This window comes from Takifugu flavidus, chromosome 12 (assembly GCF_003711565.1).
Source record: "Takifugu flavidus isolate HTHZ2018 chromosome 12, ASM371156v2, whole genome shotgun sequence".
Taxonomy (NCBI): Eukaryota; Metazoa; Chordata; class Actinopteri; order Tetraodontiformes; family Tetraodontidae; genus Takifugu; species Takifugu flavidus.
Window position 1 is genome coordinate 10,369,312 of NC_079531.1, and position 11,277 is coordinate 10,380,588.

An 11,277-nucleotide genomic window follows, 5' to 3' on the forward strand; every position below is an offset into this window, starting at 1 on the left:
GTATCCATCGGTCCACACTAATCAATCATGCACACACACACACACACACACACACACCACACACACACACACACACACACACACCAAGATTATCAGTCCAGAAAACATCATGCGATGTCCCTGTAGCTGATGCTCAGCAGGAATCCAGATGATTCCCTCTGAGCGAAGACAAAATGAGAGAAAGTAAAATGGAGAGAAGGAAAAAGAAGATGGTGACAGGGAATTGGAGAAAATCGAGGACAAGGGAATAACAAAAGGAAACACAATTAAAGAAGAGAATAGATGGAAAGACAAGGACACAAATCAAGTGCAGGGACATAAAAAAATGTTCTGTGAATGAGTGTACAAGATATGATGTAAATCATATGCAGTGTCATGTTTCAAGAAATGGAAAAGGAAAAAAAACAGTGAGACAAACAGGCACGTTGGCAGACAGACAAGTGGCAGATGGGCATGCAATTTCAGCATTTTTTGAATTTTTTACATTTGTAATTTAATAATAATAATTTAATCATTTAAGACAATTGTTAAAACTCTTCCTCCACTCAGCATCCATGTGAGACACTTCTTGGGAGTCGGATTGGGTGCTGCATCATATGATAACGGTCGGACAAGTGTGAAAAACAGTACATTCTTTCATTGGATTATAGTCATTTGACTGCTGAAGTCCAGCCATCTCATCACTGGAAGAGCCAGGTCAGTGCAGCTAGAGATGAATGAATAATTGTATCTCTTAGAAAACCAGTTAATAATGATGTTTCCTGTTTTATTTTCCATTTGCTTCCTGTGTTTTTTATTGATGTCAGATGCCCTCATGAGCTCCACCCTTCTTTACATGCCAGGTGTTATTCCCCTTTATTTTTTTGTGTGCTGTCTGGGACTGCAAGAAGCCATTCCTTAGGCTAATGTTTGCCACACAGAAACAACTTGTCTGATTGTTGAATTTATGAATGATACAAGTTCTCCAATTATTTTTGTGAAATTTTTATTTTTATACATTTCTCTGTGTGGTACTCTGGGCATTGTTCTCTTCACTCCTATACAGTAGAAACACCACCCAATCAAATGCCATCATTATAGGTTTTGTTTGACGCTGAACACAACGCAGAACATAAGTTCTGAAGATATTTTTGAAAACCAAAGATGTTTGTGGCTGTGTTCCTTTCTCACAGCGGAGTTTGATCAGTGTTCTTGGTAGAACAGTGGGGAAGTGTACAAACACTTTAACTGCTGTGATTATTCATGGATCTCCCACAGATTCCACATATTACTGAACATTAACACTCAACAGGACATGGCTACCAGTTTAGAGAAAATATTCCCTGTGGAACACAAACGCTGAGTGAACTTCTCTCACAGTTAACCTCCAATCGAGTCGACAAGAAACCTAAAGAATATCTGAGCTTGAATTTGTCTGTGATTGGTTCAGATCAACACTGGTCAACTGATGTCTGCTCTCTTGAAGCAATTTTCATTGTTTTAAATGCAAATCTAAAAACTAACCCTGAAGATGGGTGGGAAATACAGCAAGCAATACCCTAACCCAGATTGATGATTATATCAGAAATGAACTAGGACCAGGGTCCAGGTTCAGGACTACAAACATCATGTGGGTTAGGGTCAGAGGTTCGAAAAAGACAATGGATTGTTAGCCATTTAGACACATCAACTCCACATCTGTGTGTACGAGTGTGTGTGTGTGTGGTGTGTGTGTGTGTGTGCGAGAGGGAGTGAGAGAGAGAGCGAGTATGTTTGTGTCTTCATATTTACTACATATTAAGTACTCCCAAAGGATTGTTGGAGGGTTAGGACACGGTTGAGGTTGGAATTGAATTCAGGTCAGGGTTAGTGTCAGCGTCAGTGTCAGGGTCAGGATCAGTGTTTGAGTTATGTTTAAGCTGCTGGTTAGAACAGAAAGGAATAAGGGTAAGGAGCTGAGTAATGTATTATATCTATGTCCTCAAAAAGACAGAAATGTGAAAGTGTGTGTGTGTGTGTGCGTGTGTGTGTGTGTTTTTGTGTGTGTGCACGTGCCAACACCTTTGTCTTGCCTTGGTTACAGTTAGTGACATGGAGTGTGTGGTTACATGCTTAAGGGCTGGTCTTGAGTAGTTCTTGTGCTTCTTCTGTCTCAGGCATCATCAACCTGAAAGTTTTCATTGTTTTCTGAGATTTTGTTGTTGTTTACAGCTTTATAGCAGCAGTGTTTCATTCCCACAATGCATTGTTTTGCAGCTCAACTATGAATCAATTATTAGTCTTTTAAATTATATTATGTACTTGTGTTGTACTTAAAAGTTAACTGCAATGTTTCAATGTTTGGTTCAACTCTCATTTTATTTAATAAATAATGCAGAAAGTTACTGATAACTAATGTCATTATCAACTATTGATCATTCCTGGATCCTGTGAGCACAGTTTGAACACATGCAAGTGTGCGTCATCTTGCAGAGGAACTTTATGAAGCAGCGGGAAGTAAAGAGAACGGGTCATTAGACTGAAGCAGCAAACATCATCATCATCATCATCATCATCATCATCATCATCATCTCTTTCTTTTTTCCCCTCTCTAACAGACTCACTAACATTCACATGCACACACAGCATGACGTCAGCGGAATGGGGGCTATATATGAGATGAGCTCAGATGGAAAAGAGCCACAAGATCTGCAGAGCCAGTGACAGAAACACTTAGTTGATGAAGATGTTTTCCTCCAACTCCATGTGCCTCCTGATGCTCCTCCTCTCCCTCAGCGCCTCCTTCAGCTGCTCCTCTGCTGCACACAGAGACTTCAAACTCCCTCTGCTACTGCAGTCCAACGCACTAATGGGCAACAAACAGGTCTGTCTGTCCATCCATCCATCCATCCATCCATCCATCCATCCATCCATCCATCCATCCATCCATCCATCTATCCATCCATCCATCCATCCATCCATCCGTCCGTCTGCTCACCGATTGTCTCTGTCTGTCTGTCTGCCTGCCTGCCTGCCTGCCTGCCTGCCTGTCTGTCTGTCTGTCTGTCTGTCATTTTAAATTTATAGATATTTGTAGACATGAGATACCATGTTTTTAGTCTATTGACAATATGACATGGCTGTGGTAAAATGTCTGTTTTAATGTTTATTTTAATTAATGACCATGGTTGTTGTTGAAATGGTCAGGTTTATTGACTTTTGCTCATTGTAAATTCATAAAAATATGATTAGCTCTATTATTGTCACTAACTCTAATCAATCAAAAATTTGCTGTCATTGGGCAGTTCTGTCCTGCTGAAGATCTTCATCATGATGAAGATAAAGTGACCTTTCATTTAATGACTTTCTGTAGTGCAGACATAATAAATGCTGGTGGTTTGGCATGATGGTTCATGTCTTTTCCTTTTTCAGGAAATGACCCGGTCCTCCCTGGCAAACTTGCTCCTGTCAGACCTCCTGCAGGTGGGGAATGAGGCTCTGGAAGAGAACCTTGCTCTGGCTGAAGGAGAACCTGAAGAGGTCCACATTGACATGGAACGAGCTGCTGCTGCCGGGATCGGACCTTTCCTCACTCCCCGAGAGAGAAAGGCCGGTTGCAAGAACTTCTTCTGGAAGACCTTTACCTCTTGCTGAGGTCTTAATCAGAACCTGACAGAACTTTTTTCATCCGATTGCCATGTTTCTTTTCATATGCTTTATGAATGCAACAGTAATTAAAATATTTTTAACAATGAATAAATTTTGCTTTGAGAAAAAATGTATGGATGTCAATATCAATCAATCAATCAATCAATCAATCAATCAATCAATCAATCAATCAATCAATCAATCACATATATTAATGAATGTATGTGATGTCCATGGAACATGAAGATTGATTTTACACAGGAGGGCATGTGTGTGTGTGTGTGTGTGTGTGCGTGTGTGTGTGTGTGTGTGTGTGTGAGAGAGAGAGAGAGAGTGTGTTGATATGAAAGATGTGAAGACTGTGACATATGATCAAATTAAACAGAAAGTGAGGAATTTATTTGGATTATATCTTCTAATGAACGATGTCCATTTTAATAATTTGTTAATCAAAAAAATGATTGACTTTGTTCCTCAAGATATATTCTACCTTCTAGATAATATCTGAAGCTTCTCTGAAAGTTCTTCTCTTCAGTTTCATGAGTTCAGATTAGTTTGAAAGTTAAACTAATCTGAATTTATGAAACTGAATGGAAGAACTTTCAGAGAAGCTTACTTTTGACCTTCAGTATAGCAGGCATCCTTAAGATTCTAAAACTGCAGATGTCTCAGATAGAAAAGGGTGATGTCACACACCTCTTCAGTGCCATCATGAGAGTCGAACGATCATTTCTTAATTAAACAGGAAGTAGCAGCTGCAGAAACACACAGAGCCTCAATCACCAATTCACCTGCCGGCCAATCAGGAGTCCGCATTTCAAGCAGCCTCAATGAACCTTAATGAGCGTTAATTCCAGCTGAAAGCCTCCCTGGAACACAACACACAACATTGCAGATGTGTGATGTGTGTGTTTGACCTTTATCAGATGATTCATTTGAAACAATAAAAAAATTAAATAACACACTTGTTAGCTGTTCAGTGGTCAGAGGTCAAGCTTTCACCAGGTGGTCTGGACCAGTCACAGGGCAACTGATAAAGTTGAAATGACATGAGTTGCTATGGTAACCTTATCAGCAGTTTCCAGATTTGGAAGCATTTTGAATAGTGTGAGCTCATTGCTTGGTGAGTGAACATGTGTGTCAAGAGAGTCGTTTATCATAAATGTGATCAATCTTTGAATGCCATCTTCTGGTAGGAACTGACGCTCAGGTTATGCGTGAACTAAAATAAAATGAATTTTATATGATGCTAATCTGGTGTTTTCTTTTTTTTAAAAGAAAAGAACAGTCAACAGTTAACTGCTAGCTTTGTTATCTGAGATGACTTTTTAAAAATTAGACCTAGTCTTGTAAAATTTAGGGCAAACATCGTTTTTGGAGGTTTTAGTAGAGGTGTGTTGATAATGATGAATATACAGCCAACTGCAAAATTTAAGCTTTCAGTGACACAAATGGTGACAGACAGCATGGAGATCAAAAACATAGCAGAAATTGAGTGTGTGCTTATTAGGTACATGTTTGCCAATCTGTGGCATCACCATGTACACTTTCTCCATTCAAATGTATGTTATTCAAAGTAAGTTACTGCAAAACAAGAGTTTAGCATGCAAAGTTCCCAAACAGAAAAATAAGCAGTCTCTGAGGTGTTCATGTTCTTATACCGTTGTGCTCACAGAAGCTGTCATTCAGAGTAAATCAGAGTAATGACTCATATTGGCTTTCTACCAGTTCACGGCAGCACAAATTTTAGTGTGGAGATATGGGATGTCTGAATTAAGAGCAGACCACTGATCCTACTGTGACAGGTGGTGAGGACAGCAGGACTCAGGCCAGGGCCCTCATTTGTTCTGGCTGATTAGATTAGAATTAGAATTGATGGGCCAGAGGGAGCCACAGAGAATTTGTCTGTATCTTAACCTACAGACACTGACAGTGAATCACTGCGAAAAGACAGATAGAACATTTGGAGTAAAAAATTAGTGCAAAGAAGAGGAAATAGATTCTGGTTTTGAACATTTTTGCTCTTAAAAGAGTACTGTGATAACCTGTGTTAAGCATGTATTACTGTTGATGCAATGTTTTGTTTGTGTTTCATTGACCAATCATGTACCTTATGGGGAAACCAGATTGAATATAGGTGTGCTTGTTAGGCACTGCAGACACAAACCAAGACCCCAAATGCAGACACATACGACTGGGTGAGGTTGAAAATCTGATTTACTGAAAACCTGGTTCAGAGCAAAACCAAATGGTGCTGGAAGCAGACAAACACGGTCAAGCTGGAGCAGGCTGGGAAGCGCGAACAGGCATCCAAAAGGCAATCTGCAGGAGAGACGAATGATCAGTTTCAAAGTGGAAACAGGAACGAGGAGACAATCTTGCATATGGAGTTTTAGGAGCCAGGCTGTACTGCGGGGGGTTAACAACAAATTGCCGATGATTGGAAAGTGGACCAGGCTTTTCAAGTCAATGGCAGGTGTGGATGATTGGCTGGAGATCAGTCTCAGGTGTATGTCGATCGCCTGACGGGGAGTCTGGAAGCCACTCCGCCCAGCCTGAGAATAGACAAGGGAAACACAGACAAGACACAGATGGGGAGGGGGAAAACACTTGGGACTCCTAACAGTGCTGGTAATTGGGAGAGGACACATGTGCCAGAAGAGGACAGAGAGTTTGTGAGATGTCAGGCTGTGAGTTTCAGAGCAGTGAAAGTTGTGGCTGCGACAACAACTTGTGGTTCTGTCTGTTTGGTTGATTAAGCCTGAAAACTGTGAATCTGCACTCTATTTCAGGTGTTAATAACTGCTGGGCTATTACAGTACAGACCTTTATGCTTTAGAGAAAATGAGAGCAATTTTGTTTTTATTTCCTGTTTAATTTCTGTATGCTTTGCACCAAAATATATGGCTTAGGGAGAGAGATCTATGTGATATGTGGTTTAAAAGTCGTGGCTATTACGGTCACAAAGAAATTCATGAGAAACACCCAAAACATGGCTTTTTAAAAATTTGTGAGTGCGCACATGCAGATATGGGGGTTTTCACGGCCGAAAAAAAAAAAAAAAAATCCCTTAATAGGAGAGGCCTCACAGGTCACAAAAAAACAAAACAACCCCACGGCAAACAGCTCTGCCATACTTTGACGTAGAAACACCTTTCAAACAGAGCCAAAATGGTCTACACAGGGGACATTTGAGGTCTGGAATTTCCCTCCCAACTCTTAATTGGGATGTATGGGAGAGCCTAGAACAGGAGGCCATGTGACCTAGGGTGTAGCAGGCTTAAAGCATAGTTTAAAACTTTGCCGTTTTTAACTTTCACTATTCAAGATAATGACCAAGTTCCACACGAATATATTTGAAAGTCAGTTCTACTGAGCTGACATGCGCTGTGTAGTGTCATGTGACAGGTGCGATTAGGACCCAAAAGCAGCACCCTGGAAAACTGGACCGTGGTAACGACTTTTATTAGCACACAGGCAAACAGGAACTCAGGCAGACAAGGAAACAGTCCGTTCTTCAGGCTCAGGGCCCACACAAAGTCTATGGGTTGCAGGCTCGGGGAGTGGGTCGAACAGAGCCGGAATGCGGAACCAAGGGGGAAGGACGTAAATCCTCAGAACCGTGCAGTTCCACTGACAGTGAGCAGAAGTGACAGAAAGGGTCTTACAGGAGATGAGGCTGACGATGTAGCGGAGCAGACTGGGGACGAGCAGCAGCGAAGTCGGGGCCAGGTGGAGAAGTCAAAACCAGGTGAGCAGACAGAAATCAGAAACGCTGAGGCAGAAGTCGTAGTCAGGGGCAGAAAGCAGGTAGGTTGTCCAGGGAACAGGCAAGGCAGGCAGGGTCGATAACAGGGAATCTGGCAGGGAAACAACGCTGAAAAGTCTTGCATGAAAGCAGAAGAACAATCTGGCAAAGACTGAGAGTGCAGGGGAGGCTTATAAGCAGGGCTGATTGGGAATGAGCTGCAGCTGTGCTTGCAGGTGAGTGGAGTTGAGCTGACAGGGTGGGAGTGGCTGGCAGGTAGAGTGGAGCAGAGGCAGGGAGAGTGGAAAATTACTGGGGCAGAGGGACAGGAGGGAACTGGGGAAATGGGGCTGTGACAATTCATTTCTGTGTCTGCTACAATTTAAACTGATTTTTCTCCAACGTCGTTTAACTTACAGTAAGCTCACTAAAATTTAAATGCCCAGTCATTGCTAAGTGGTTCAAATCGGCCAATGAAATCATGTGTTTGATGATTATTAATTTGTGTGTGTGTGGTGTTACGTTGTCTCCCCCTAGGGGATGACCCAAGTAATAACTGTTTTCTTTTCTCCCTGTGACCAGGTGTTCCAGGTGAGGCTAATTGGCCATTGCCCTACGTAAGGCCACAGATGCGGCATGTTCATGCTCTCTCTCTCGCTTCCCTGCCACAGCTGCTCCTGTGATCACCCGCCTGATTGCTCATTCGTGGATCCCCACACGCCCGCTGGCAGAGCTTCCTCGGCCTTGTTTGGTGATAGGGTTTAGTGGTTTTGGGTTAGGGTTAGAAGGTCGGCTCCCTATCCGATGGTCCCTCTTTGGGCTGGTAGAGGTGGCCGCCCTTTCTGTTATCCCTGTTTTGTTCTCTGCCAGACGGGATTTTTTTGTTTGTTTGAGTACTATATTGTTGAGTGACTCTACTTCATAAAGTTCCCCGTGAAAGTCTACCCGCTCTGTGGTTTGGTTTATGTGCATCCCATTACCTTTCGGGTTACAAACAAGGTAGGGTCGTAACAGTGGGCAGTACTACTGAACATATAGGCATTCAGACAGGCTGATTGGGACATGATGAGGGTGTGTATTGAATTGGGTTGGGGGCATCAGGCATGAGGGCAGGGACAGACCAGAGCAGGAAGCACACAGTCACAATTTCTGTGGAATTGTCTAGTGAAATTAATGAATTTAATAACACATTATTAGGAATGAAGTTCTGCTTAATCTGCAGTGAACCTACACAATGGGACATTTCTGATCACATTGCAAAAATCTCCATCTTCAATTTGTATTCATGCATTTTTGCTGGTGTTCAAATCAAATCAATCTTTATTTATATAGCGTCTTTTACAATCAAAAATTGTTTCAAGGTGCTTTCCAGAATCCCAGGGCCTAACCCCAGACAAGCAACAGTGGCAAGGAAAAACTCCGCTTTAACAGGAAAAAACCTTGAGCAGGACCAGGCTCATGTAGGGGGACGCACTCTGATCCAACTACCTAAGGTGCAGGAAGAAGACTGACTGACTGAATTAATGAATGAGAGCACCCTTAATTTGTGTGTTCATACTGAACAGGAACCTGATTTCTTCCATCATTTCATTCCTCAACAACGGACTGTGAATATAAAAAGTGTAGTAATGAGAGGGCCACAAGGTGACGCCGTGGGTGCAAGTAAACTTGTAGAAGAGGAGACGTCGATGGGAGATTATATATTTCCATGAGGTGTGTCATTGTGCAATTTACCCGTATTCTCCAGTAAAGATGAGGTAAAACCATCTTTCAGAATACAAGTACTTTCTGTGTAAATTCTTACATAAATGGAAATGAGGATGATATCCAAGGTGGTTTTCTCTGTCAACTGGACTGGGTTTCTTCTCTTGAAGACGTTTCGCCTTCTATCCAGAAGGCTTCTTCAGTTCAGAACTGAAGAAGCCTTCTGGGTTTCAGAACTGAAGAAGCCTTCTGGGTTTCAGAACTGAAGAAGCCTTCTGGATAGAAGGCGAAACGTCTTCAAGAGAAGAAACCCAGTCCAGTTGACAGAGAAAACCACCTTGGATACAATGACCTGGATGACTGAGAATTTACACAAATGAGGATGATGTTTTCTTTTCAGCAGATTGCCACAGAAGAATATCCACAACTGCATAAAATGGACTGCTAAATGGCTTCAACAGAAATAAAGTTTATGCATAAAATGGCAGCGGCTATGGTTTTTCTTTTCTATTATTTGCTGTTTTGTAGTATTAAATTCATCTTCTGTATACATGCATATGTATGTAGGCAATGAATGTGTGCTAATTTGCTCCTCAAGTTATGGCCCAGCATTTGAAAAGACACTTTAAGGCTTAGTAGTGTTTGCCATTGTTCTTATTTATATTTTTATGAAGGTCTTTTTCGCTTGGCTTATGATGTTCATGTTTTCGCTTGGGATAGGGCTCTTGACGTTTAGACTCGCTGTTTCTTCATCTTTGCATCTGAAGTTGAATTGTAGCTGGTTTTTCATTGAGTGCATGCCAGTAGGTAAAACGAACATCTTAAGTATACCTCACCAGTCTGAAAAAAGAAACTCCAGTAATATTTGAAATAAAGAAGACAGAATTAAGGTATGGATGGATGGAGAATTAAGGTAATTGAAGAGTGTACCTGCTCCACACATGCTCCCTTAATCCACATTGGCTTTGAATTCTCTCTTCCTTGGGTCCAGGATTTCTTTGTTTTTCTGGTGTTTATTTCCAGGTTATTTATCTTGCACCACCTTGACAGTCTCCAGACCTTGTCTCTTGAATTGGACTAGTCTCACCTTTTTATGAGCCAAATCACAACCCTAACCCTGTAATACAGTCATGGGTCTATAGTAAGTAGAGATGTTGAGTATAGATGCAAGATCCATGTGAAGGGACTTGTCATTCAAAATGTCTGGGGGATGGTTTTGAAGGCAACTCTGTAGTCAGTGATCAGCATCTTCATGTATTTGTCCCATTGCTCAAGATGACTCAGCAATGCATGAGTTGCCATGGAAAATGCCTCCTCTGTAGACGTGTTTTTTTGATAAGCAAATTCATTGGGGTCGAAGGTGGTTGGAAGACAAGACTTGATACCATCAGAGACCATTCCCTCAAAGCATTTCATAATGATTGATGTTTAAAACATCTAAATGAGTTGTCTTCCTGATGCACAGAGACAATGATGAGGTGAAGGGAGGGGTTGGGCCGGGGGGTATGATACTTTATACCGTTTTTGTCACATTTCCACTATGAAGTAGTACCATAGTTAGCCCCACCTTATTGTATCTGATCCTCATAGTGGCTTTGCACAAACCAACATGTAATTGCCCTGACGTCATATTCAATGTGACACTCATTCTGTTACATACCTCTACTTACGAACTTAGTTGGTTCCTGAAGTTGTTTCGTAAAAAATTACGTAGGTAGAGACGCGTTTTCCATGTAAATGCCCTAATCCGCTCCAAGCCCCCAAAAATTCGGACATAATTTTTTTGTATAAATCATAAAAATGCATCAAAACATGTAACAAATACATGTTACAATTAGATTACTGCACAATAAATGTAGGAATTCAGTGCAAGGCTTCTCCAGGAACAAGGTAGGTAGCCAGAAAAACACTGCTGAAGAGTTTAGTCTCATGCTTCATGAATTGTTTCACAAAACAACCTGGCACCTGTAGGTCCCACAAACTAAGTATTTTCCATAGTGGCACCAATCTAGGGTGGAGAAGAGTAGGTACTGGCAGTGTAAATGTACAATAAGTGTCTCTAAAGAGTTGTCAGGACTGCAGAACACTGCACTAGACTGGTCCTGCCATCTCTGCAACACATCTACACCAGCACCACCACGAGCAGGCCCCTCTCACTCCAGCAACTGCCTGTTCCAGCTGCTGACATCAGAGAAGTGGATTGGGTTGCATGTTACTTG

At 41.7% G+C, this 11,277-nt stretch overlaps 1 protein-coding gene and 2 long non-coding RNA genes across 5 annotated transcripts; 2 read left to right on the forward strand and 1 right to left on the reverse strand.

Moving 5' to 3' along the window:
- Nucleotides 1-2,649: 2,649 nt before the first annotated feature.
- On the forward strand, nucleotides 2,650-3,738 carry sst1.1 (somatostatin 1, tandem duplicate 1). The gene is made up of 2 exons (XM_057050242.1): nucleotides 2,650-2,842; nucleotides 3,391-3,738. The coding sequence occupies exons 1-2, from the start codon at nucleotides 2,699-2,701 to the stop codon at nucleotides 3,610-3,612; spliced, it is 366 nt and encodes a 121-aa protein (XP_056906222.1). The 5' UTR covers nucleotides 2,650-2,698; the 3' UTR covers nucleotides 3,613-3,738.
- A 2,067-nt stretch (nucleotides 3,739-5,805) lies between these two features.
- Nucleotides 5,806-6,661, reverse strand: LOC130535275 (uncharacterized). The gene is made up of 2 exons (XR_008953082.1): nucleotides 6,017-6,661; nucleotides 5,806-5,928 (listed from the first exon to the last, which is right to left on the reverse strand). It is a non-coding gene; the product is annotated as an uncharacterized LOC130535275 (long non-coding RNA).
- An 841-nt stretch (nucleotides 6,662-7,502) lies between these two features.
- LOC130535273 (uncharacterized) lies at nucleotides 7,503-9,542 on the forward strand. 3 transcript variants are annotated; one of them, XR_008953080.1, is made up of 4 exons: nucleotides 7,503-7,772; nucleotides 7,937-8,847; nucleotides 8,920-9,067; nucleotides 9,462-9,542. It is a non-coding gene; the product is annotated as an uncharacterized LOC130535273 (long non-coding RNA). The 3 variants fall into 3 exon arrangements; XR_008953079.1 differs by having other exon boundaries at nucleotides 7,937-9,111; XR_008953078.1 differs by having other exon boundaries at nucleotides 7,937-9,067.
- Nucleotides 9,543-11,277: the final 1,735 nt, after the last annotated feature.